Source organism: Accipiter gentilis, chromosome 38, assembly GCF_929443795.1.
Source record: "Accipiter gentilis chromosome 38, bAccGen1.1, whole genome shotgun sequence".
Taxonomy (NCBI): Eukaryota; Metazoa; Chordata; class Aves; order Accipitriformes; family Accipitridae; genus Astur; species Astur gentilis.
In genome coordinates, this window is record NC_064917.1 from 298726 (window position 1) to 324243 (window position 25518).

General features: G+C 59.8%; 2 protein-coding genes across 7 annotated transcripts; both read left to right on the plus strand.

Annotated features, from left to right (window-relative positions):
* The first annotated feature begins 49 nt into the window (after positions 1-49).
* On the plus strand, positions 50-11969 carry WNK3 (WNK lysine deficient protein kinase 3). 6 transcript variants are annotated; one of them, XM_049793327.1, is made up of 21 exons: positions 50-105; positions 1078-1712; positions 2858-3030; positions 3110-3330; positions 3399-3556; positions 3641-3729; positions 3803-4022; positions 4532-4721; positions 4790-4965; positions 5024-6409; positions 6501-6617; positions 6733-6843; positions 6925-6952; positions 7032-7112; positions 7223-8088; positions 8625-8805; positions 8974-9020; positions 9365-9582; positions 9671-9894; positions 10424-10542; positions 10637-11969. In XM_049793327.1, exons 2-21 carry the CDS (start codon positions 1344-1346, stop codon positions 10757-10759), a joined length of 5097 nt encoding a protein of 1698 aa, XP_049649284.1. In that variant the 5' UTR covers positions 50-105; positions 1078-1343; the 3' UTR covers positions 10760-11969. The 6 variants fall into 6 exon arrangements, with proteins under 6 accessions (XP_049649284.1, XP_049649288.1, XP_049649283.1 ...); XM_049793331.1 differs by lacking the exon at positions 50-105 and having other exon boundaries at positions 1019-1157; positions 1416-1712; XM_049793326.1 differs by lacking the exon at positions 50-105 and having other exon boundaries at positions 1019-1712.
* A 1087-nt stretch (positions 11970-13056) lies between these two features.
* Positions 13057-25432, plus strand: PHF8 (PHD finger protein 8). The gene is given in 22 exon segments (XM_049793321.1): positions 13057-13249; positions 14139-14224; positions 15019-15127; positions 16957-17074; positions 17076-17118; positions 17216-17357; positions 18269-18455; positions 18984-19146; positions 19237-19324; positions 19977-20083; positions 20923-21014; positions 21587-21676; positions 22035-22220; positions 22302-22387; positions 22737-22860; positions 22863-22890; positions 23292-23377; positions 23649-23761; positions 24330-24583; positions 24673-24768; positions 25097-25206; positions 25412-25432. Coding segments are annotated over 22 exon segments (2427 nt in total). The 5' UTR covers positions 13057-13151.
* Positions 25433-25518: the final 86 nt, after the last annotated feature.

Here is a 25518-nt window from a genome sequence, read left to right on the forward strand (position 1 = left end):
GGAGGAGGCGTGGCCGAGGGAGGGACGGGGCGGGGCTAAAGGGGGGAGGCCGGAAAGGACTACAGTTCCCGGCGGCCCCCGCGCGGCGGCGGTCACGTGACGCAGGTGAGCGGGAGGGGCGGGGGGAGGGTGGGAGGGGAGCGGGGCGTATGGGGGGCTATGGGGGGCGGGGGGGGGCCTATGGGGGCTATAGGGGGTGGGGGGAGTGTAGAGGGACTCCTGGGGGAGCCGGGGGCACGCGGGGGCTGGAGGGGATACGAGGGTGTAGGGGGGCTATAGGGGGTGGGGGGGGCATATGGGGGCTATAGGGGATGTGGGGGCATAAAGGGGCTATAGGGAGTGGGGGTGCATATGGGGGATATAGGGGGTGGGGGGTGCACGGGGGCTATAGGGTGTGTGGGGGCATGAAAGCGTTATAGGAGTGTATATATATAGGAGTAGGGAATATACGGGGGCTGTAGGGGTGGGGACGTATGGGGGCTATAGGGGTTATTGAGATACGTGGGGGACATATGGGGGCTATAGGGGGTATAGAGATATGTGGGGGACATATGGCGGCTATAGGGGGTGGGGGGCTACATGGGGGCTATAGGGGGTATTGAGATATATGGGGGCTATAGGGGCTGTGGGGCACATGGTGCCTATAGGGGATATGGGGGTACACAGGCTACAGGGGGTTGGGGGGGACATACGGGGGCTATAGAGGGTGGGTACTGGTCGGAACTGGGCATACACCACAGCTAGGGGACATATAGGGTCTATGGCACCTATGGGGGCTATAGGGGGAGGGGTACAGGGTGGGTCTAGAGGTGGGGGTGGGGCTATGCCCACAGGGTACCTATAGATCCCATAGCGGGTGGGTGGGGGCTGGGGTACCTATAGGATCTAGGCGGGGGGGGGGAAGCCACCTGCACTCAGGAGTCCTTCCTCTGGAGGAAGAGGAGGCCAGAGGGGGGGAGCCACCCCCCTTCCAGAATTTTGGGAACCCCCCTCATTAACCCCTCCCCCCAATTAATTAACCCCTCCCCCCAATCACCCCTCCCCCTGCTTAACGAAGCCTCTTTGTTTCCCCAACAGGTCCCCCCATAAGGGGGGGGGGGAGACGCCGCCATCACCGGTGACACCAAGGGGGGGGACACAACACCCCCAAAATCGAGGTAACCCCATTGGGGACCCCCCCAAAACCCCACCCCCACCCAGACACCTGTGTGTCCCCCCTTCCACCCCTCCCATAGATCCATAGGGTCAACCAAGCCACTCTTGGGAACCTCTTTATTTGGGGGTGGGGTCCCCCTCAGTGCACCCCAGTATTTAAGGGGGGGTGGGGGTGGGTGAGGACAACCATGGCCACCGATTTGGGGGACCCCAAAGCCCCCGCATCCCCCCCCGCCCCCCCAAAACGCTTCTTCCGGAAGAGCGTAGAGTTATTGGAGGATGAAGAACGAGACTCACCAAGTGACGGAGGAGACCCAGAATTTCGGGGTAACCTCGAATTTCGGGGTGATCTCGAATTTCGGGGAGACCTCGAATTTCGGGGGGCCGCTGGGGGAAGGGAGGAAGCGGAAGAAGAAGCGGAGATGAAGGCAGTGGCCACTTCGCCGGGGGGAAGGTTCCTCAAGTTCGACATCGAGTTGGGACGTGGAGCCTTCAAGACAGTCTTCAAGGGTTTCGACACCGATACTTGGGTGGAGGTGGCTTGGTGTGAGCTCCAGGTGAGCCCCCAAACTGGTCCCTTTTTTGGGGGGGCCAGGGCCTGGCTTCATTAAAGGGGGGTGGGTTAATTAACCGGTCTTAAAAAGGCAGGCGGTATCCAAAATTCCTCATGGAGCTCTTCCAAAGTCAATGATTCCCCAGGAAACCTGTGATCGGTCTTTCAAATTCAACTTGAAGCTCTTCCAAAGTCAACAACGTGCCAAAATTCACTGTGAATCCTACAGTTGGCCCTTCAAACTTTTCTTCAACCCCTTCCAAAATCAATGACGACCCAAAATTCATCATGAACCCAACAGTTGGCCCCTCAACTTCATCTTGAACCCCTTTCAAAGTCAATGACACCCCCAAATTCATCCATGAACCCAGTGCTGATGCCTCAACTTCATCTTGAAGGTCTTCCAAAGTCAATGACACCCCAAAATTCATCATGAACCCTATGGTTGGCCCCTCAAGTTAATCTTCAACCCCTTCCAAAGTGAATGACCCCCCCCAAATTCACCCACGAACCCTATGGTTGGCCTTTCAAATTCATCAGTGACCTCCCCCCAAACCAAATAATCCCCCCAAATTCACCATGAACCCAGTGGTTGCCCTCCCCAACTCATTTTGAACCCCTCCCAAAACCAATGACCCCCCCAAATTTACCATGAACCCTACGGTTGGCCCCTCCAGCTCATCGATTCTCTTGTTTAACCCTTCTGACCCCTCAACGTATCCCACGTTCATTCCTCCAAAGTCCTTGATGCCACCCCTATGCGCAAGGTCCCCTTCTAAGCACCCCCAAATCTTTTCAATTCACCCCAGATTTGTCCATTTATCTGCCAAATTTATTAATTACCCTTTTACGTTGCTGGATTCCTCAACGTACCCTCAAAACTAATTCCCAAAACTCTTAAATTCATCATCCCAAGGCACCAGTGAATCCTGGCAGCTCCTGATGTTGGGCACGAGGCCACGCTGAATTAATTACGGCCTCTTTTAACGAGCGGCAAATGGTCCGCAGGGAATTGAAAGAGCTTTGCGGCGCAGCAGGATGGGGTTTGCCACTCAGCTTGGCTGGTGATGGCAACTGATGATGATGATACTTGAATCTGGGGTGGGTTTGACGTTGGTCCTGCCCCCCCCGGCCCCGCGACTCTACCAGGACCGCAAGTTGACCAAGGTGGAGCAACAACGGTTCAAGGAAGAAGCAGAGATGCTGAAGGGGTTGCAGCACCCTAACATCGTCCGCTTCTACGACTCTTGGGAGTCCACAGTCAAGGGCAAGAAGTGCATTGTCCTTGTCACCGAACTGATGACCTCTGGCACCCTCAAGACGTGAGTGACAGTGTTTTGTGGCATGTGGGCATGGCAAAGCTGGGGAGATGATGGCGGGTCAGCATATCCTGTCCCACAGGTATCTCAAGAGGTTCAAGGTGATGAAGCCCAAGGTGTTACGGAGCTGGTGCCGGCAGATCTTGAAGGGTCTCCACTTTCTCCACACCCGTACGCCACCCATCATTCACCGGGACCTCAAGTGCGACAACATCTTCATCACTGGCCCCACGGGTTCTGTCAAGATCGGTGATTTGGGTTTGGCCACCCTGATGCGGACCTCCTTCGCCAAGAGCGTCATCGGTAAGACCCGCCGTGCCGAAGCGCGCCCACCGGTCACCCGTTGATGGGTCTCACCGACCATCCCGTAGGTACGCCGGAATTTATGGCACCAGAGATGTACGAGGAACGTTATGATGAGTCAGTGGACGTCTACGCCTTCGGGATGTGCATGTTGGAGATGGGCACCTCTGAATATCCCTACTCCGAGTGCCAAAACGCTGCCCAGATCTACCGCAAAGTCACCAGCGTGGGTTCCCGGTCTTGCTGGTGTGTGCCAACACCCTCCACCACCATGGTGGTGGCATTGTCACCGTGGTTCTTCCTCTTGTAGGGCATCAAGCCGGCCAGCTTTGACAAGGTGACAGACCTGGAGGTGAAGGAGATCATCGAAGGCTGCATCCGGCAGAACAAGGCAGAGAGGTGGGAGAAGCAGGGATGCTGCGTGAGGACCTCCTAGGTGATGCCTTGCTGTTGACCATGCCCTCGCCCACAGGCTTTCCATCCGTGACCTGCTGAACCACGCTTTCTTCGCCGAGGACACGGGGTTACGCGTGGAGCTGGCGGAGGACGACGGGGGGTTCGACTCTTCCTTGGCTCTCCGGCTTTGGGTGGAGGACCCCAAGAAGTTGAAGGGGAAGCACAAGGACAATGAGGCCATTGAGTTCAGCTTCAACCTGGAGGCCGATGTCCCCGAGGAGGTGGCCTATGAGATGGTGAGTGGCGCAGGGGTCCAGGGGTGGCGTTTGGGGGCTGAAAACCCTTGGTGGGGGACCCCAAAACCCCTCTGGGCTTGGCCCCTCCAACTTGTCTTGACCCTTCCTGAAGTCAAAGAACCTCCAAATTCATCACAAACCCAAGTTGAATTTGCACCTCTCCCAGAGTCAATGACTTCCTAAAATTCAGCCTGAACTCTTATAGTTGGCCCCTCAAATTCATCTTAAACTTCTCCTGAAGTCAATGACACCCCAACATTCACCATGAACCCCACATTTGGCCCATCAAACTCATTTTGAACCCCTTCCAAAGCCAACGATCCTCTAAATTCACCATGAACCCTACGGTTGGCCTCTCAACTTCATCTTGAACCCCTTCCAAAGTCAATGACACCCCAAAATTCACCAATGAACCCTACGGTTGGCCTCTCAACCCTTCCAAAGGCAACAGTTCTCCAAGTTCACCATGACCTGCTCCCCACAAACACCCCATTTTCTCCCCCAACCAGGTGAAATCTGGCTTCTTCCATGAAAGCGACTCCAAAGCTGTCGCCAAATCCATCCGAGACCGGTTGACATTGGTGAGGAAGACGCGGGAGAAGAAGCAAGCAGAAGGTCGTGGGCTCCCTGAAAATGAGGATACAGAGGTGGACCAACACGTCCGGCAGCAGCTGCTCCGGCAACAGCCTCCCACTGCCGGTGAGATTCCCAGCTTCCACCCCATGGCTGGTGGCCCCCCAAAATTGCTTACCCTGGTTGCTCCTCAGCAGGTGAGGGGCTCTTGGAGAACGGCCCCATCTCAGATGCCACCAGCACCTGTTGTCTCACTGGGGCGCCTGAGCCCACGCCACAGCTCCTTGGGTGCTACCAACGAGGGTCACCAGGACCCCCCCAAGATGGGGCATCCCCTACTTGTGGCCGTCCCATCCCCTTGCAGGTGCCGGTAAGTCCCCGTCACGCCGGGGTGGGTTGGGGACCATTGGCACCACCGCCCACCGCAGCACCTTGACCCCCAGGTCACCTACGGGGTGGAGGGCACATCAACAGATGTCACTGGAGGTGCCACCACGGCAGTGCCAGAGCCACCCGGCATTGATGGGGAGCTGGGGGTCGGTGTGACGCAGAGCCGCGGGATGTCATCAGTGGTGGTCGCACGGCTGCAACCAGCTCCTGGGGCGCCGGGTCCGGTGATGACATCAGCAGTGCCCGGCATGCAGCTGGCTCCGGGGATGTCACCAGCTCCAGGGGTGCCACCACCAACTGGAATGCCACCAGCTCCAGGGATGCCACCAGCTCCAGGAATGCCACCAGCTCCGGGGATGACACCAGCTCCAGGAATGCCACCACCAACTGGGATGCCACCACCAACTGGGATGCCACCACCTCCAGGGATGCCAGCACCACCTCCAGGGATGCCACCAGCTCCAGGGATGCCACCTCAATCGGTCCCCATCGTGCAGCTGCAGCCAGCTCCAGGGATGCCACCAGCCCAAGGGATGCCACCACAGCCAGTCCCCACCATGCAGCCACAGCTGGTGCCAGGGTTGTCACCGGCTCCAGGGATGCCACCACAACTGGTGGCCACCATGCAGCCGCAGCTGACTCCAGGGATGCCACCAGCTCCAGGGATGCCACCACCAGCTGGGATGCCACCACAGCCAATCCCCACCATGCAGCCACAGCCAACCCCAGGGATGCCACCAACAGTGGGAGTGTCACCTGCTCCAGGGATGCCACCAACCGTGGCGATGGCCCCAACCACAGGGATGCCACCAGCTCCAGAGATGCCACCAACCATTGGGATGCCACCAACTGTGGGGATGCCACCGCTAACTGGCTTGCCACCAGCTGCAGGGGTGCCACCAACCGTGGGGATGCCACCACTGTCTGGCATGCCACCAGCCCAAGGGATGCCACCAGCCCAAGGGATGCCACCAACCATGGGGATGTCACCGGCTCCGGTGATGCCACCAACCATGGGGATGTCACCAGCTCCAGGCATGTCACCAGCTCCAGTAATGCCACCACCACCATCTGGGATGCCACCAGCTCAAGCGATGCCACCAACCATGGGGATGTCACCAGCTCCAGTGATGCGACCACCATCCGGGATGCCACCACCAACATCTGGGATGCCACCAACCCAAGGGATGCCACCACCGCCGCTCCCCACCCTCCCAGCAGGTCCACAACCCGAAGACCCGTCCCTGCACGCCGATCCCCCGCCGTCTGCCACCAACCCTTCGGAGCCAGTGCCCTTCCTCCGCGTCCCTGAGGCCACCACCGTCCCTGAACCTTCCGGTGCCAAACCCGACCGTGTCCGGCAACGCCGAGCCTCCTGCCCTCGCCCAGAGAGGGTTCCTCGCTTCCAACTGACCGTCCTCCAGGTCAGGGGCGGGGGGGGGGACATGGACGGACTTTTTTTTGGAGGGGGGGGGGGACAGGGACACCCCATAACTCATGTCCCCAACCCTTTAGGTCTCATCCCCTGGGGACAATACAGTGGAGTGTCAGCTGGAGACCCATGACAGCAAGATGGTGACCTTCAAGTTTGATGCCGATGGGGATGCTCCCGAGGACATCGCCTGCTATATGGTGATCCCCCCCTCTCCCCCAAGCCCCAAAATTCCTCCTCCCCCCCTAAGTCCCCCCAAATTAACGTGGGGTGTCCTGTGTCATCCCCCAAAATGTCCCCAAACCCACCCTCAAGGTTGAGGACAACTTCGTGCTGGAGGGCGAGCGGGAGAAGTTCGTGGAAGAGCTGAAGGCCATCGTGGCGCGGGCGCGAGGGCTCCTTGGTGGCCCCCCCGTGGACCCCCAGGTGCCCCACCCTTACCCCCACCCCGGACACCTGGGTCCACCCCCACCAGTTGACACCCCCCCCAAATGTGTCTCCCCACAGGCAGGACCTCCTGAACAAGCAGGTGGTGGTGAGTAGCGGGGGAGGGGAAGGGGCAGGCGTGGGGTCATCCCCCCCCACCCTGACCACCCTCACCCCTCCCCCCCCAGGAGAAGGTGCCCCCCAGTCATCCCCCGTCGGTCGTTGGAGGTTTTGCATCAACCAGACCATCAGGAACCGGGAAGCCACCGGTGGGTCACCCTAGAGGGGACGTGGCGGGGGGGGGACACATGACGACACACCAGTGTCCTCCCCTCCCCCACAACCTCCATGGATTTGGGGGGGTTTCACCTCCTTGCAGGTCCTGGAGGACCCCCACCCAACCGAAGAGCCTTGGGGACATCCCGCAGTGGTGAGGTGGATGTGGGCCCAGATGTTGGTGGCCCTCAAGGGCCAGGGATGGTTGTCACCGGACCCCAAGAACCAGGTGGCCCTCAAGGACCAGGGACGGTCATTACTGGAGCGTTAGAGCAGGATGGACCTGGGGGACCAGAGATGATTGTCCCCAAATCCAGTGACCTGGGTGTCCCCCAAGGACAGGAGATGAACGTCCCCAAACCCCACGAGCTGGACCCACCCAAGGGACCAGAGACAATTGTCCCCAAACTCCATGAGCTTGGTGTCCCTCAAGAACAGGAGATGACTGTCCCTGAACCCTGTGACCTTGGTGTCCCCAAAGGACTGGAGATGATCGTCACCGGACCCCAAGACCCAGGTGTCCCTGAAGGACTGGGGACAATGGTCATGGGTGCTTGGGAACAGGATGGACCCAGGGGACTGGGGACAATTGTCACCGGACCTCAAGAGCTGGATGAACCCATGGGACCAGAGATGATCATCTCCAAACCCCAAAATCTTGGTGTCCCCCAAGGACCAGGGACAACTGACACCAGCACTTGGGAGCAGGATGGACCTGGGCAACCAGACATGATTGTCCCCAAACCTCAAGAGCTTGATGACCATCAAGGACCAGAGACCATCATCCCTGGACACCAAGACCTGGGTGTCCCCCAAGGACAGGGGACAATTGTCACCGAAGCTTGGGAGCAGGATGGACCATGGGGACCTGAGACGATTGTCCCCAAACCCCAAGAGCTGGACATCCCCCAAGGACTGGAGACAGTCGCCATCGGAGCTTGGGAGCAGGATGCAACCATGGGACCAGAGGTGACTGTCCCCAAACTCCAAGACTTGGACATCCCCCATAGACTGGAGATGACCATCCCCAAACCCTGAGACCTTGGTGTCCCTCAAAGACCAGAGATGACAGTCCCCAACCCCAAGACCTTGGTGTCCATTGAGGATTGGAGACCATTGTCCCCAAACCCCAGGACCTTGGTGTCCCTCAACCCCCAAGACCTTGGTGTCCCTGAAACCCCAAACCCCAAGACCTTGGTGTCCCTGAAACTCCAAGCCCCAAGACCTTGGCGTCCCTGAAACCCCAAGCTCCAAGACCTTGGTGTCCCTCAAAGACCATCGATGACCATCCCCAAACCCCAGGACCTTGATGTCCCTTAACCCCCAAGACCTTGGTGTCTCTCAAGGACCATCAATGACCATCCCCAAACCCCGAGACCTTGGTGTCCCTCAACCCCTAAGACCTTGATGTCCCTCAAAGACCAGCCATGATTTTCCCCAACCCACTGCCCCCCCCGACATTTTGGGGGGGGGCTGGCGACCACCTCAGCACCCTGTTTCTGCAGGACCCCCCAACGGAGAGGACCCCAGGCCGTCCCACCGCTGGGGGGAGTTATTTTGCCCTGGGGTTTAATTGCCCCCGCCTGAAAAACCCCGTCAGCAAGAAGACCTGGGGGCGCAAGATCAAAAGTTGGGCCCGGCGGCTCCGGCAGCCCCCCCCGACTGCGGGGGGACCCCCCCAGCCAGGTAGGGTGGGGTGTCCACCCACTTGTACCCCCCATTTATCACTCCCATTTATAGCCCCCCCATTTATCACCCCCATTTACAGCCTCCGATTTATGTCCCCCCATGTATACCCCCCATATGTATCCCCCCATTTACCCCCCTCTCTATGCCCCCCCCCTTGTTCCACAGGGGAGGTGGAGGAATTTGGGGATCCCCCCCGGCGGGGGAATTGCCAGGTGGGTGTTTGGAGGGGGTCCCCGGGGGGGAGCACCCCCCTATGGACCCCCCAAATTGTTCTATGGACCCCCCTAAACTGCCTCCCAGAGACCCCAAAACTGCCCCAGGGACCCCCCAAATTACCCCCGAGACACCCTGAATTACCCCTAGGGACCCCCAAACTGCCCCAGGGACCCCCCAAATTACCCCAGGGACTCCAAAACTGCCCCAGGACCCCCCAAACTGCCCCAGAGACCCCAAAACTGCCCCTGGGACCCCCCAACATCACCAGGGACCCCCCAAATCCTCCCCCCCTCACCCCCCATTCGGCTCGTATTGCCTCTATTATCCCCCCGCACCCCAGCTGCTAATAAACCCCGAATCGACCGACCCCCCTGAAACTGAAGGCGATTGGGGGGATCCCAGCTCGGAAAGTGAAAGTGGGGGGGTGGGGGGACCCCCCCATCCCCCAGGAGCCCCTCCCCGCCCCCCCGGATCCCCATCGTCCCCCATGAGCAGCGACGGGGAGACGGACCCTGAAGACGAAGATTTACGGGTGGAGCTGCGAAGGCTGCGGGAAAAGTAAGTTGGGAGGTCACAGGGGGGTTTTAGGGGGGCCCCCCAATATTGGGGTACTCTCCCTGACCCCCCCAACCCCCCCCCAAAATAGGCATATCCAGGAGGTGGTGACGTTACGGGCGCAGCAGGACAAGGAGCTGCAGGAGCTGCACGGGCGTCTCCGTGCCCTAAAAGAAGCTCGGGGGGACCCCCCAAAATTTGGGGGACCCCCCCCAGGGGATTATGGGGGACTCCCTCATCATTGCCCCGGGGGATCCCCTCGACGGCTTCGGGGTGCCAAGGGAAGAGGAAGGGGAAGGGGTGCGACAATGACAGGTTTGAAGGGCAGGAAGGGGTTTTAGGGTGCAAAGAAGGGGGTGGGGGTACAAGGGAGGTTTTGGGGTGCTCCATGTTCTGGGGAGAGGGGTTTGGGGTGTGGGGGGTTCTGGGGTGCAGGGAGGGGTATTGGGATGCAAGGGGGGGTGTTGGGGTGCAAGGGGGGATTTGGGGTACTGGAAGGGGGTTTTGGGGTGCTCTATGGTTTAACGAGGGGATTTTGGGGTGCAAGGGGTGGGCTGGGGTGCAGGAAGGTGTATTGGGGTGCTCCAAGGAGAGGTTTTGGGGTGCAAGGGGGGGCTTTTGGGGTGCACCATGGTCTGGGGAAGGGGTTTTGGGGGAGGGAGGGGTTTTGGGGTGCAGGGGGGCATTGAGGTGCTCTGGCAAGGGGGTTTGGGGGTACAGGGGTTTTGGGGTGCTGTGGGAGGGGATCTGGGGCTACAGAGGAGATTTGGGGTGCTCCCCCCCACCTCCCCAACACTCACGATGCCTGGGTCGTCCCCCGAACCCCTTCCCCTCCCCCTTACAGGCCCCATAACCCCCCCAGCCCCCCCAAACCCCCCCCCAGCCCCTCAAAAAAAGGGGCTTTTCACCGATGACCTGCACCGGCTGGTGGATGAGTGGGTGCAGGATACGGCCCGAGCCCAGGTAAAGGGGGGGGCCCCCTTAACCCCCTTTTTGGGGTGCTGGGGGGGTCCTCAATATCTAAACACCTCCTTCCCCCCCCCCCCAAATCCCACAGGGGACCTCGTCGTGGGTGGCCACCCTCCGCGGCGCCCGGATGACCCCCCCAAAATGGGGAGTGGTACCCCCCCCCCAAAACCAACCTCCATGGGGGGGGCAGCCCCCTCCCACCAGGGGCTGAGTGAAGGGGGGGGGCCGGTACCCTAAAACCACTGCTCCTTCCCCAAATCCCCTTGTTTTACCCCCTACCTCCCCTATTTTGGGTGCCACCCCCCCCTTCCCATATTTCCTTCCCCGGGTGACCCCGATTTTCGGTCCCCAAATTGCCTCATTTCACCCCCCTCCTTGGTTTGGCCCCCCTGTTGTGAACCCCAATTTTTATCCCCGAAATTGCCTCATTTTACCCCAAAATCCACCTTTTGGGGGGTCTGATGCCCCCCCCCGGGGGTTGACCCCAGTTTTCACCCTCAAAATCACTTTGTTTTGCCCCCAAACCCCCTTTTTTGTGGCCTGCCCCCTACCATGCAATGACCCCAATTTTCAGCCCCCAAATCACCCTGTTTCACCCCAAAACTCCTTTTTTGGGCCTATTGCCCCTTTTTAGCCCCCCCCCCCATGAGGTGACCCCACTTTTTGGCCCCAAAATCACATCGATTCACCCCAAAACCACCTTTTTTGCGGCCTCCCGCCCCCCATGGCATGACCCCACTTTTTGGCCCCCAAATCACCTAATTTCCCACCCAAACCCCCCATGTTTTGCCCCATCATGAGATGAGCCCACTTTTCAGCCACTAAATCACCTCATTTCACCCCCAACCCCCCTTTTTTGGGCCTATCCCCCTTTTTGCCCCCCCATGAGGTGACCCCAATTTTTAACCCTAAACCAGCCTCATTTCACCCCAAAACCCCATCGGTTGAACCCCAACCCCTCGCTCACCCCCTCATTTGCCCCCAAATCCCTGGTTTTGCCCCCAAAACCACTGGGAACCCCCAAACTGCCATATTTCACCCCAACCCGCCCCCCGCAGGTCTGGGATTCCTTAACACAGCCGTGGTGGGGGGTGTGGGGGAACTGGCCATACTGGTGTTACTGGTGACCCCCTCCCCCCTCCGGGTCGTACTGGTACGACTGCCCCTCCCCCACTTTCCCCCCCCCCCCCCCCCCCCCCAGCCCATTTTTGGGTCATTTCTTCATGTTTTCTGCCCATCTACCTCACCCTTCACCAGACAGCGAGGTTTTGGGGTGAATTCCTGTGTGTTCTAGTTCTGGGGACGAGGAAGATGTTTAATTTTGGGGGGGAAATTACTATAAAGTTCGTAAAAGAAACCCAAAACAGAGAAATAAAAGCGTGGCGCCACTCCCAAGATGGCGGCTCCCGCCTCAAGATGGCGCCGCCCCCCCCCCCCCCAATGCACCGCCTATGGGGAGGTGGGTGGGCTCGCCCTTCTCAAGATGGCGTCCGCGCCCTTCTCAAGATGGCGTCGCGACGCGGTCAAAATGGCGCCTCGGCCCCGCCCTCTCCCTCCCAGTTTCCGCGTTTGAATAAAACTTTATCGGGCGGCCGGAGCCGGGCAGGAGCCGCGGCGGCGGCGGCGGAACCGGGGCCGGGCCGGGAACGGGCGGCGGTAACCGGGAGGTGGCGGTGGAACGGCCGGGAGAGGCCTCAGGCCTGGCCGGTGGGGCCTGCGGCCTAGTTGGGAGGTGGCGGTGGGGGACGCGTAGGCCTCGCGGGGAGCCCGGGGCCTTGTAGGCCTTTGAGGGGGGGTAGGGCCCTATAGAGCCGGGGGAGGGGGGTGCTGGGGCCCTATAGGCCCTTTAGGGGAGCTCGGGGCCCTGTAGGCACTTGGAGGGGGCCTGGGGCCCTACAGGCCCCTTTTGTGGGGGTGGGGGGTTAGGGCCCTGTAGGCGTTTGTGGGGGGGTCTCAGGGACCTATAGAGGCTGGGAGACCCTATAGGGCCTTTTAGGGGGTGCCCTAGGGCCCTGTAGGATCTTTTGGGGGTGTCCCAGGGTCCTATAGAGCTATGGAGGCCCTATAGGCTCTTTTGAGGGGGGGCAGGGCCCTATAGAGCAAAGGAGACCATATAGGAATTTCTGGGGGGAGCCCAGGGCCCTATAGAGCCGTGGACACCCTATAGACCCTTGAGGGGAGTGTCCCAAGACCCTATAGGCCCTTTTGGGGGTAGTCCAGGGCCTTATAGAGCTGGGGAGACCCTATAGGTCTCTGGGGGGGGGGGGGTGTTCCTGGTCCCTATAGATCTGTGTAGGGGGGTTGTTGTGTCTCTTAAGTCCCTATAGGGAGACTCAGCTGCCCCCCACGGGGTGGGGAGCATATAGGGAAGCATTAAAGGGGGGTGGGTGGCTATAGGGGAGGAATTTCTATAGGGGGTCACCTCTAGAAAAGCCAAAAGAGAGCGTTTGATAGGGGGGTGGTCACTGGAAGGGGGTTATAGGGATCTATAGGACAGCGGGGCGGATGTCCTGGGCTGGGAGACAGGGTTGGGGGGGTCTATAGGGGTGTGGGAGGGGGTCTGTAGGGTCAGGGGTGCCCCTATAGGGGCTGGGGTGGGGGGCATGGCCTCGGTACCCGTATACTGCCTGTGCCGGCTGCCCTACGATGTCACCCGCTTCATGATCGAGTGTGATGGCTGCCAGGACTGGTTCCACGGCAGGTGGGGGACTGGGGGGGGGCACTGGGAGGTACTGGGGGTGAGGAGGGGGCACTGGGAGGCGACTGGGAGGAGTTCGCAAGGGACTGGGGGGTACTGGGAGAGACTTGGGGGGCACTGGGGGGCTACTGAGGAGGACTGGGAGGGACTGGAAAGAGTCTGGGGGCACTGGGGGGCTACTGGGGAGGACTGGGAGGCACTGGCGGTGCACTGGGAGTGCTGGGGAGGACTGTGGGGTAAGGAGGGAGGTCTGGGAGGGGTCTGGGTGGGACTTCAGGGGCACTGGGGAGCAGCTGGGAAGGACTGGAGGGTGAGGACGGGGCACTGTGAGAAGTCTGGGAGCACTGGGGGGCTACTGGGAGGTGCTGGGGAGGACTGGGGGGTGAGGAGGGTGTACTGGGAGGCACTGGGGGGGCTACTGGGAGGGACTTGAGGGGCACTGGGGAGCAGATTGGAAGGACTGGAGGGTGAGGAGGGGGCACTGTGAGGAGTCTGGGGGCACTGGGGGGCTACTGGGGAGGACTGGGAGGGACTGGGGGGCACTGGGAGAGGCTGGAGACAGCTGGGGAGGACTGGAGGGGTGAGGAGGGGGGACTGGGATGCACTGGGGGGCATTGGGGGGTGAGGAGGGAGACTGGGATGACAGGGAGGCTACTGGGATGAACTAGGAGGGGATTGGGGGGTAGCTGGGGAGGATTGGGGGATGAGGAGGAGGGACTGGGAGGTACTGGGAGGGCTCTGGGGGTTACTGGGAGGGTTACTGGAGGGTGCTGGGCAAACTGAGAGTAACTGGGAGGTGCGTTGGGACCTCTGTGCCTGGGGTTGTGCGGCCTGGGGTGTAATGGGGGTTACTGGGAGGTACTGGGAGACCTGAAGTGTGGGTCCTCCGCAGCTGCGTGGGGGTGGAGGAGGAGGCGGCGGCCGAGATCGACCTCTACCACTGCCCCAAGTGCGAGGTGCTGCACGGCCCCTCCGTCAGTGAGTCCCCTATAGCGCTATATGGGACCAGGGCTGGGCCTTATAGGGACCTTTGGGGTTGGGGACATGGGGAGGGCGCTGGGGGGGTCTCCCTGGGCTGGTTTCCCCCTATGGGGCCTTATAGGGCCCTATAGAAGACATCTGGGCCTTATAGGGCCCTATGGGGCTGGGGATGTATGGGGTGGGGGTGGGTCTCGCTGGCCTGATTTCTCTCTATGGGGTCATATAGGGTCCTATAGGACCAGATCTGGGTCTTACAGGGTCATATAGGAGACATCTGGGCCTTATAGAGCCCTATGGGGTTGGGGACAATAAGGGGGGGGTGGATCTTGCTGGGCTGGTTTCCCCCTATGGGGCCATATGGGACTGGGTCTGGGCCTTATGAAACCATATAGGATGAGATCTGGGTCATATAGGATCAGGTCTGGGCTTTATAAGAGGTATATGGGGCTGGGGATGTATTGGGTGGGGGATGTATGGGGCTGGGTCTTGTTGGGCTGGTACCCCCATCTTGGGCCGGTACCCCCATCTTGGGCCATATGGGACTGGGGCTGATTCCCCTATTCTGGGCTGTATGGAGCCATATGGGGCCACGTCCATATGGGTATGGGACTGGTTCCTCCATCCCAGGTCATATGGGGCCATATGGAACTGGGACCATATAGGACCAGGGTTGGTTCTGCCAACCATACGGGACCAGGGCTGGGCAGGTTCCCCCATCCCTGGTCATATGGGAGCTTTATGGAACTGGGTCCATACGTACCCGGGTCCATATGGATCCATATGTGCCTCAGTGAAGCGTCGCCGGGGTCCCCCAAAGCCTCCGGAGGTGGAGCCAGGTCGCCCTGTCCGCACTGGCAGTGCCCAGTTCGTCCGGGAACTACGGGGTCGGACTTTCCCCAGGTGAGGGGGACGTATAGAGACGGGCCCTATGGCCACTATAGGAGCCATCGGGGAGCTCTATAATGTCTCAGGGCAGCGTATGAGTTTAGGACTGGTCCGCATAGAGAGGCAGCCCTGAGCCAATACGGTGTGGTGGTGTCTTCCCTCCCTATGGGTCCTATAGGGGCTGTTGGGGTCCTATAGGGGCTGTACCACTTCTCAGCATGCTAAGGGAGCTCTAGTAGTGCCATATAGGGGCTTTGCAGTTTCTTAGAGCCCTATACGGGCTGTATGCTCTCCCAGAACCCTACAGGAACTGTGTTAGAGTTCTCTAAGACATATGTAGGTTATTACAGTGCTATAGGAGGCTCAGTATGGTGACCTGTATGGTCTATAAGAGTGGTACAGGGGCTGTATTGGTCATTAGGGTACTATGGGGGCCCTATAGAAGCTCTATAGGGGAAGTACAGCCTATTAGGGCCCTGTAGGGGCTGCATTGTCTATTGGGGCACCATATAAGAACCTTATAAAGTTGTTACAGGAGCTATAAAATGTGTATCATATGCTGGGGCACTGTAGGAGCTCTATAAAGCCATTACGGGATCTATAGAAGCTGCATCACTCATTAAGCCCCTATAGAAATCCTGCAAAGCCATTGTAGGACCTACAGCAGCTCCCCAATCATCTCCAGATGCCCTTTAACGTCCTTATAGGACCTATAAGAGCTACAGTACCCATCAGGGTGCCATATAGGAGCCCTACAGGAGCTGCATCACTCATTGGACCCCCACAGGAACCCAAAAAAGCCATTATAGAACTCATAGAAGCTTCGTTAGCCATTAGACCGCTATATAGAAAAGCTATAGAGCCATTATAGAATGTGGAAAATCTACGTAATGTTTTGGGACAGTACGGGAATGCTGCAAAACCATTATAGGATCTATAGAAGCTCTGTTACCCATCAGACTGCTGTAAGAACCTTACAAAGTCGTTACAGAATGCATAGAATCTTTGCTGCCTATTAAGCCACTGTATAAAAAGCCTATAAGGCCATTATAGGACTTACGGAATCTATGTCACATTTTGGGGCACTATAGGAGTCTTACAAAGTTATTATAGAACCTACAAGAGGTGCACCACTCATTAAGCCACCATAAGAACCCTACAAAACCATTACAGCATTTATAGAAGCTTTGTTAACCATTAGGTCACTATATAGAAAACCTAGAAAATCATTACAGAATTCAGAAAATCTCTATTATATATTGGGATGTTATAGAAGTTCTACAAAGGCATTATAGGATCTGTAAAAGCTGGGCCATGTGTCATGCCACCATAGAAACAATTTGAAGTCATTATAGGAGTTCCAGAATCTCTGTTACGCATTATACGGCTATATAGAAAGCTTACTAAACTATACGGTAGTTACAGAATTTATATCACATATGGGAGCACTATAGAAACCCAATAAAGCCGTTATAGCATATATAGGAGTTCTATCACCCATCAGACTACGGTAAGAAGCCTACGAAGCCATTAAAGGACTTATAGGAATTCCATTAGTCATTAGACTGTTATATAGAATGTCTATGAAACTGTTGTAGCGCTTAGAGAATTTATACTACGTTTTTGAGCTCTATAGGAACCCAATAAAGCCATTATAGACTCTATAGCAGCTCCACCACCCACTAACCCTCCCAAAAAACCCTACAAAACCATTTTAAAACTTCCAACCACTCCCTGATCCTCTCCCGACTCCATCAAAAGCCTCTATGGGATCTATAAGGGGATCAATAGGGACACTGGGGAGCTATAGGGTCTGCATACATCCCTCTATACCCCTCCTATAGCGCCGACGAGGTGCTGCTCCGACCGAGTGGAGCCCAGCTGACGGTGGAATACCTGGAAGAAAAAACCTTCAGCGTTCCCATCTTGGTAGCCCGGAAAGAAGGATTGGGAATGACGTTACCCCCCCCCCACCTTCACCCCGCGGGATGTAGAACATTATGTGGGTGAGTTTTGGGGGTTCGAGGGGGGGGGGTTGGGGGGGGGGGGTGTCCCCCTTGACTTTTCTATAGGGGATTTTGGTGGGGGGGTGCGGATCTATAGGGGCGGAGAAGATCATCGACGTCATCGATGTGGGGAGACAAGCCGACTGCAGGATGCGCCTGGGGGATTTCGTCGCCTATTTGGGGGGAGCCCGACGTGACCGCGTCCTCAACGTCATCAGCCTGGAGTTCTCTGACACGCGGTGGGTGATGTCATACCCCGCTGGGGACCTTTCCAGTATGTCCTGGTACCTCCCAGTATGTCCCAGTATCCCCCTGATCTCCTCCCACAGCGTTTTCAGGACATCCCTGGTGCTGCCCCCGCCCCCCCCGCCAACCTGGGGACTCACCCCCCCCCCCAGGACCAGTGTCACACACCACCCCCCAGGGGGTCCTGTGTCCCCAGGGACCCTCCCAGTATGTCCCAGTACCTCCCAGTAACCTGGTCTCTCAGGACATCCCTCATCTCCCCCCATGGGGCATCCTTGGTGTCCCATCACGCCAGAGATCTTCCTTGTCGTTCCCCCCGATCCCAGGTACCCCTCTGGGTCCCCTCCCAAAGACACCCCCCCCCCAAAATCTGGGTCCTGTCCCCCCCACCCCAGAGACCCCCCAGTTCTGAGTCCTCCCCCAGCCCCTCCCCACCTCCAGGTCTTCCACCCCTCTCCGTATCTCGTACCTCCCACAGACTTGGGGTCCCCTAAGGGGGTCTCTTCATCCTAGGGGGTCCCACTACCCCATGGGAGGGTCCCCCACCCCAATACCGCCCCCAGCCCCAATAGCCCCCCAAGGACCCCCTTAATTCTGGCTCTGCCTCCCATCCCCACTCCCCTCTGGGTCCTTCCCCGTCCTCAGTCCCCTTTGGGACCCCTCCAGCTCCAATCTACCTCAGGGGCCCCCCAAAAATCTGAGTCCCCCCCTATCATTGGTCCCCCCACCCCCAGGGACCCCCCAATTTGGGGTTCTCCCCTGCATCCCCTCCCCAATTCTGTGTCTTCCATCCCCATCCCTTTCCTCATCTCCCCATTTCCAGCATCTCCCACTTCCCCCAAACCTGGGGTCCCCCAGCTGTGTCCCCCACCCCAATAACCCCCCCTTAATCCCTCCCCCCAAGCCTTTCCAACCTAGTGGAGACACCACGGATCGTCCGGAAGCTGTCGTGGGTGGAAAACCTATGGCCGGGGGAATCGGCGTGCGAACGCCCCAGCGTGCAGAAATATTGTCTGATGGGTGCCCGCGACAGCTACACCGACTTCCACATTGATTTCGGGGGGACCTCCGTCTGGTATCACGTCCTGAAGGTATGGCGGGGGGGGGATTTGGGGGGCTAAGGGGTTCTAGAGGGGATTTGGGGGGGCTAGAGGGGGTTTAGGGGGGATCTGGGGGCCTGGGGGTGGCTAGAAGGGGTTTAAGGTGGGTTTAGGGAGGGTTTGGGGGGATAGGGTGTAGCTAGAGAGGGTTTAGGGGGGATTTGGGGGGGCTGGGGTGGCTAGAGGGGGTATAAGGTGGGTTTAGGGGGGATTTGGGGGGCTATAGGGTGGGTTTAGGGGGGATTTGGAGGTGTTAGTGGTGGCTAGAGGGGGGTATAAGGTGGGTTTAGGGGGGATTTGGGGGGCTATAGGGTGGGTTTAGGGGGGATTTGGAGGTGTTAGTGGTGGCTAGAGGGGGGTATAAGGTGGGTTTAGGGGGGATTTGGGGGGCTATAGGGTGTTTAGAGGGTCTATAGGGTGGCCTTAGGACTCATATGTGGGTCCACACCCCTCCTTGGGGTGCCTATATCACTTTGGGGTGCATCCCATTCCCCCTGCCCCACGGCTGCCCCACGGCAGGGTGAGAAGATCTTCTACCTGGTGCGACCCACGGCGGCCAACCTGGCTTTATTCGAGGCTTGGAGCAGCTCCCAAAATCAGGGCGAGCTTTTTTTTGGGGACCAAGTCGATCGTTGTTATCGTTGTCCCCTTCGTCAAGGCCAGACCCTCTTCATCCCCACTGGTAACTATCTGGGGGGGCCCTGAGGGACCCCAACTCCCCTCCTCCATCTCCTACCCCACATATTTTGCCCCCCCTCCCCACCCCTGGCAGGTTGGATCCACGCCGTGCTGACCCCCGTCGACTGTTTGGCTTTTGGGGGGAACTTCTTGCACAGCCTCAACATCGATATGCAGCTCAAGTAGGGGTCTTTTTTTTTGGGAGGGGGGGTCTTGGGGGTTGGCTGATGCGCTTGGGGGGGGCTGTGGGGTGTTTTCAGGGGGATTGGGGGGGGCTTCAGTGTGGTTTGGGGGATCTTTGGGGGTTTGGGGAGTGTTTGGGGTTTTTTTGGGGGGTGGAGGGGGGTCTTTGGGGGGACTGTGTGGTGTTTGGGGAGAATGTGGGGGGCTGCCATGGTGGTTTGGGGGGCTTCAGGGGGACTGGAGGGGGCTGCAGGGTGTTTTAAGGGTTGGCGGGGGCTTTGGGGGAGTTTTGGGAGGGCTGTGGAGTGATTTTGGTGTGTTTTGGGGGGGCTTTGGGGTGATTTGGGGGCCTTTGGGAGGGTTTCAGGGTGGTTTGAGGGGATGCAGGGCATTTTGAGGGGACTGTAGGATGTTTTGGGGGGGCTACAGGGTTTTTGGGGGGGTCTTTGGGAGGGGCAGCTGCAGAGCAATTTGGGGGGGCGGGAAATGAGCCACGGCAAGACATTGCAGGACAAAGAGACACAACAGAGCAGGGTGGTGGGATGCTGTGGGTCTGGGTAGGGGGACCATGGGTGTCCCCCAAATTCCCGATAGCCCCCCCAGATCCCTTATGTGTGTCATCTGTCGTCCCCCCCCGGTTCCCCCCCCAAGGGCGTACGAGATCGAGAGACGCCTCAGCACCGCCGACCTCTTCAAGTTCCCCAATTTTGAGACCGTCTGCTGGTACGTGGGGAGGCATCTCCTGGACACCTTCCGAGGTGGGTCCCCACCCCCAGTTTGGGGGTCCCGGGGGGGTCTTGGGGGTCCCCCCCAGCTATTTTTGGGTGTCTCAGTCTTGTCCTAGGGAGGTTCTGTGGGATTTTAGGGGTCCTTAACCCTGTTCTGGGGGTTCTGGAGGTCCCAGGGTGGTCCCGGGGGGGTCTTGGGGGCCCTCAACCCCATTCTGGGGGGTCCCAGTGGGGATTCTGGGGGTCCTTAACCCCATCTTGGGGGTTCTGTGTGTCCCAGGGTGGTCCTGAGGGTTCCTGGGGGTCAACCTCAACCCTGTTCTAGAGGTCCCAGGTTGGTCCTGGGGGGTCTTGGGGGTCCCAGGAGGTTCCTTGTGCATCCTCAGCCCCATCTTGAGGGTTCTGGTGGTCCCAGAGTGGTCTGGGGGGTCTTGGGTGTCCTTAACCCCATTCTGGGGGGTTCCTGAGGGTCCTCAGCCCCATCCTGGGGATTCTCAACCCCATGGTGGGAGGTTTTGAGGGTCCTCAACCCCATCTTGGGGGAGTTCTGGGGGGTCTTGAGGGTCCTCAACCCTCTTCCGGGGGGTCCCAGGGCGGTCTTTAGGGCCCCATCCCCATCTATGCGGGTCAGTGGGGTCACAGCCCGGTTTTGGGGGTCCCCTGGGGATCCCATCCCTTTCTGGGGGAATTGGTGGGGGTCCCAGCCCAATTTTGGGGGGTCTCCCGGGGGTCCCATCCCCATCTTGGTAGTCTGAGGGTTCTCAGCTCATTTTAGGGGGCTCTTGTTCATCTGAGGGGGGGTCCCCGAACCCTACCCCACCTCGGGGAAGTCCCCAAAAATTTTGGAGTCCCTTCTTTCCCCCCCCTAGGGCTACGGGAGAACCGCCGGCACCCCGCTGCCTACCTGGTGCATGGGGCCAAGGCGCTGACGGCTGCTTTCCGGGCTTGGACCCGCAAGGAGGTAATGGGGGGGCTCGGGAGGGGGGGGGGTGCTGGGGGGGTAGGGGAGTACCTAGGGGGGGTCTTCTGGGGATTTTGGGGTGCTACAGGGGGATATTGAGGGGCTATGGGGACTTACGGGGGGGATAATGGGTGATATAGCTAAGTGCAGCAATGTTTTGAGGGGGGGGATGTTTTTTGGGTGGCCCCCGGGGGATTTAAGGGGGATCTGGGGGAATCTGGGGGGGCTACAGGGGGAATAGTGGGAAGGGGATGGATAGGTGCAGCCAAGCTTCTTGAGGGGGGTGGGGGTTGTGGGGATTCCCCCCTTTTTTTTTTTGGATCCTACATTTGGGGGGCACCTGGGGGGTGTCCCCTGGGGATACTGGGGGGCTCCAGGGGGATTTGGCGGGGCTATGAGAGGATAACACTCATCAGATGGATGGATGCAACCAGGCATTTGGGGGGAGAGGTACTTGGGGGGGTCCCCCCATTTTTAGGGGTGTTGCCCCGATTTGGGGGGGCCAGGTTGGGAGGGTCTACATCTGGGGGTCTCCCCATTTTTTTTAACCCCTTCCCCGAAAAAAAAATTAGGTGTTGGGGGAACACGAACATGAGATCCCCGAAACTGTCCGGCCAGGGCAGCTCATCAAGGAGCTGGCGAAGGAGATACGGCTGGTGGAGGTGAGGTTACTGGGAGGGACTGGGAGATACTGGGAAAGACTGAGAGTTACTGGGAGGGGCTAAGGGTGGCACTGGGAGGCACTGGGAGGGATGTAGGGAATTGCTGGGAGGGTATTAAGGAAGTTTTGGGGTTACTGGGAGGCAATGGGAGGGAACTGGGAGGAACTCAGAGGCACTGGGGGCATCATAGGGGGTCACTGGGGGGTTGCTAAGGAGGTTTTGGGGTTACTGGGTGGAACTGGGAGTTACTGGGAAGCACTGAGGGGTTGTCAGGAAGCTTTGGGAGGGTTTACTAGGAAGAACTGGGAGTTACTGGAAGGCACTGGGATCCCCTGACTGACTCCCTCTCCTCCACCAGGATCTCTTCCAGCAGAGCGCCGGGAAATCGGGGTCGCCCTTTGGCCCCCCCCGGGGGGTCCCACCTCCCCTCAAAGACCCACCCCTCAAAAAGGGGGGTCCCCGCAAGCCCCCCCCCACTCCTCGCCCCCCTGACGAAGGGGGGACCCCAAAACCCCCCCCAGCCCCCCAAGATGAGGATGAAGAGGTGAGGAGCACTTTTTGGGGGGGGGGGGGGCTGGATTTGGGGGACCCCTGTCTCAATTTTGGGGTGCTCTCCCCTCCCCAGCCTGACCCCCCCAGTTCAAGCCCTGAGGAGACAGACCCCGATTCAGAGGGGGACCCCCAAATTCTCCTGGCCAATGGCGGAGCCCGGTGAGGGGGTTTGGGGGGACTGGGGGGGGTGTTGGGGGGCTGGGGATCCCAGGGAGGGTTTTGGGGGGGTCTTGGGGGAGCACTGGAGGGGTCCCAGAGGAGGTTTTGGGGGCTGGGGGGTACTTCAGGGGGCCCTGGGTGGGTTACAGAGGAGTTTTGGGGTGCTGAGGGGGGACTCAGGAAGACTGGGGGGTGTCCCAGAGGGGTTTCGGGGGGGCTGAGGGGATTTGGGGTGCACCGGGGGGGTCCCAAAGGGATTTCGGGGAGGGGTTGGGGTGCCAAGGAGGTTTTAGATTGATTTTGGGGTGCAGGGGAGTCCCCACTTAACCTCTCCCCCCCCCCTCCCCAGGTCACGTCAGAGCCGCCCGGGGGGGCGTTGGGGGTCCCGCGTCCCCCCGTCTCCCCCTTGTTCGCCCCCCAGCCCCCCCCTGGACCTGGACTCGGAGGAGGATCTGCAGATCGATGAGACCCCCCCCCCCGCCGTGGCCCCCGCCGCCTCCCCCGTGAGCTGGGACACCGTCCCCCCCTGCACCCCAAGACCGTCCCTGAACCCCAACCCCGCCCCAGGCTGCTCCTGGCCCCCCCAAAAGTAGCTTTCCCCCCCATCTTCTCTTAACCCCCCCTGCTGCACCTCCTCCCCCCAAATCCCACTTTCAGGGGGGCTGAGGGTACCCCATGACCCCTCCCCCAGCCTGCTCCTGGCCCCGCCCCAAATTGGGGCCCCCTATAACCCCCAAATCGTCCCCATCACCCCAAAACCTCTTAGTCCTCCCCATCCTCTCTTAATCCCCCCCAAATGCCCTTTTAACCACCCTCTCCCCCTAGATCCCACTTTGGGGTTGCTGGGGAGTGTCGTCCCCCTTTGTGACCCCCCCCCCCCCCAAATTTCCACCCCCCACACCAGGGCTCCCCCGAAAACTCCCCCGCGCCAAACCCTGCTCGGACCCCAACCGGGTGCGGGAGCCGGGAGAGGTCGACTTCGATATCGAGGTATGGGGGGAGGATTGGGGGGGCACTGGGCGGGGGGGGGGGGGGGCATTGGGGCATTTGGGGGGGCTGGGGGGGCAAGGGGGGTTTTGGGGGAATGCTGGGGGGAGTCCCAGAGTGGTTTTGGTGTGCTGGGGGGTGGTTGGGAAGACAGTGGTGCCTCTTGAGGGGTGCTGGGTGGGGTCCCAGAGATATTTTGGGGTATGTCGTGAGGGGAGGAGCCAGGGAGGGTTTTGGGGTTCAAACCCCCCCCCCCCCATACTGCTCCCCCCAGGAAGATTATACAACGGAGGAAGAGGAGGGGGGAGCAGGGGGGAGCGCGGCCGGCATCCTTGACCTGCTGAAGGCCAGTCGGCAAGTGGGGGGCTCAGAGTACCCCCAACTTAGGTGAGGGGGGGTGCCCAGGGGGTTTGGGGGGGCCGGGGTGGGGTTTTGGGGGTCCCCAAGGGGTGTGGAGGGTGGTTTGAGGGGCTTTCCTGTGGGGTTTGGGGGGGCTGGGGTTGGGGTTTGGGGGTCCCCAAGGAGCGTGGAGGGTGGTTTGAGGGGCTTTCCTGTGGGGTTTGGGGGGGCTGGGGTTGGGGTTTGGGGGTCCCCAAGGAGCGTGGAGGGGATTTAGGGACATTCCTGTGGGATTTGGGGGGTCCCCAGGGGCTTTGGGGGGCTTTCTGGGGTGGGTGGGGTTTGGTTTTGGGGGTCCCCAGGGGTTTGGGGGGGTTATTGGGGGAGCTGGCATTTGGGGGTCCCCAAGGGGTTTGGGGGGGCTGTTGGGTGGGGCTGGGGTTGGGTTTTGGGGGTCCCCAGGAGCTGGCAAGGGTCTTTGAGGGGGACATTGGGAATTTAGGGGGGTGCCTGGGGGCTTTTAAGAGCCTTTTGAGGGGGGTCTGGGGATTTTGGGGGTTCCCCCAATCCTTGGCCCCCCCCAAAAACCAACACACCCCCCCCCCCCCCAAAACAGCGAGGCCCCCGCCTCCCCCAGCACCCGCGAAGCCATCCAAGGCATGCTCTGCATGGCCAATCTCCCAGCGGGGACCCCCCTGGGGCCCCCAAATTGGTGGTCTGGGGGTTCAGGACCTGATCGGGGGGGTGGTCCCGGAATTTCGGGGGGTCCCCGGCGTCCCCCCCCAGCCCCCCGAAGTACCGACAGCGAGGATGAAGCCAGCATGGACGAACAAGACAGTTTGGGGGCTTGCTTTAAAGACGCCGAATACAGTGAGTTTTTGGGGGGTATAGTGGGGGGACCCCCAATATTTATCCCCCCCCAACCCCCGCTTATTTTCTCGGCCCCCCCCCCCCCCCAGTTTATCCATCGTTGGAGTCGGATGAGGATGACCCAGCTCTGAAATCGCTCCCCAAAAAGAAGAAAGTCACCGATGATGCACCCTGGAGCCCCAAAGGTTGGGGGTACCCCCCTTTTTTGGGGGGGGATGGGAGATTGCATCACAGGGAGGCTGGGAAGGGCTTTTGGGGGGGGCCTAAGGGCAGGGGAGGGGCTATGGGGAGGCTGGAAATGGGTTTTGGGGATCCACAGGGGGTGTGGAGGGGGATTTGAGGGGGGGCTGGGGGTTTTGGGGGGGTGCCTGTGTGTTTTGGGGGGTCCCCAGAGGGTGTGAGTGTGATTTGAGGGGGGACCTGGGGCTAGATTTTGGAGTCCCAAGGAGGTTTGGGGGGGCCAAAACTAACCCAGGAACCCCCAAATTTTTGGGGTGCCCCCCCTTTTTCCAGCCCGCGTCACCCCCACGCTGCCCCGGCAGAGCCGCCCGGTTCGGGAGGGGACGCGGGTGGCATCGGTGGAGACGGGGCTGGCGGCCGCTGCCGCCAAACTGGCCCAGCAGGTAAGATTTGGGGGGGCTGGGGTGAGGGGGGAATTTTGGGGTGCAAGGAGGGGGTTGGGGGAGCTCAGGGTGGCGTTACGGCAGGGGATTGGGGTGTGGGGGGACTGTTAAAGGGGGGTTTGGAGGGGGTTTTGGGGGGGTTATGGAGGTGATGGGGGAATTTAGGGAGTTCAGGGGGGGTGTTGGGGGCATTTATGGGGTTCAGGGGGTCTTGGGGGGTGTTTAGGGGGTTCCGGGGCGTTTCAGGGGGCACTTAAGGGGTTCAGGGGCAAGTCGAGGGTTTCTGGGGGGTGTTGGGGGGCATTTAGGGGG

Bases quoted from the DNA above. Each gene is read 5' to 3' on its own strand.
- WNK3 (XM_049793327.1), top strand. From the start codon at position 1,344: ATGGCCACCGATTTGGGGGACCCCAAAGCCCCCGCATCCCCCCCCGCC. The intron at 4,722-4,789 runs GTGAGATTCCCA...GTTGCTCCTCAG, and splicing joins GCAACAGCCTCCCACTGCCG to CAGGTGAGGGGCTCTTGGAG. The intron at 4,966-5,023 runs GTAAGTCCCCGT...CGCCCACCGCAG, and splicing joins CCATCCCCTTGCAGGTGCCG to CACCTTGACCCCCAGGTCAC.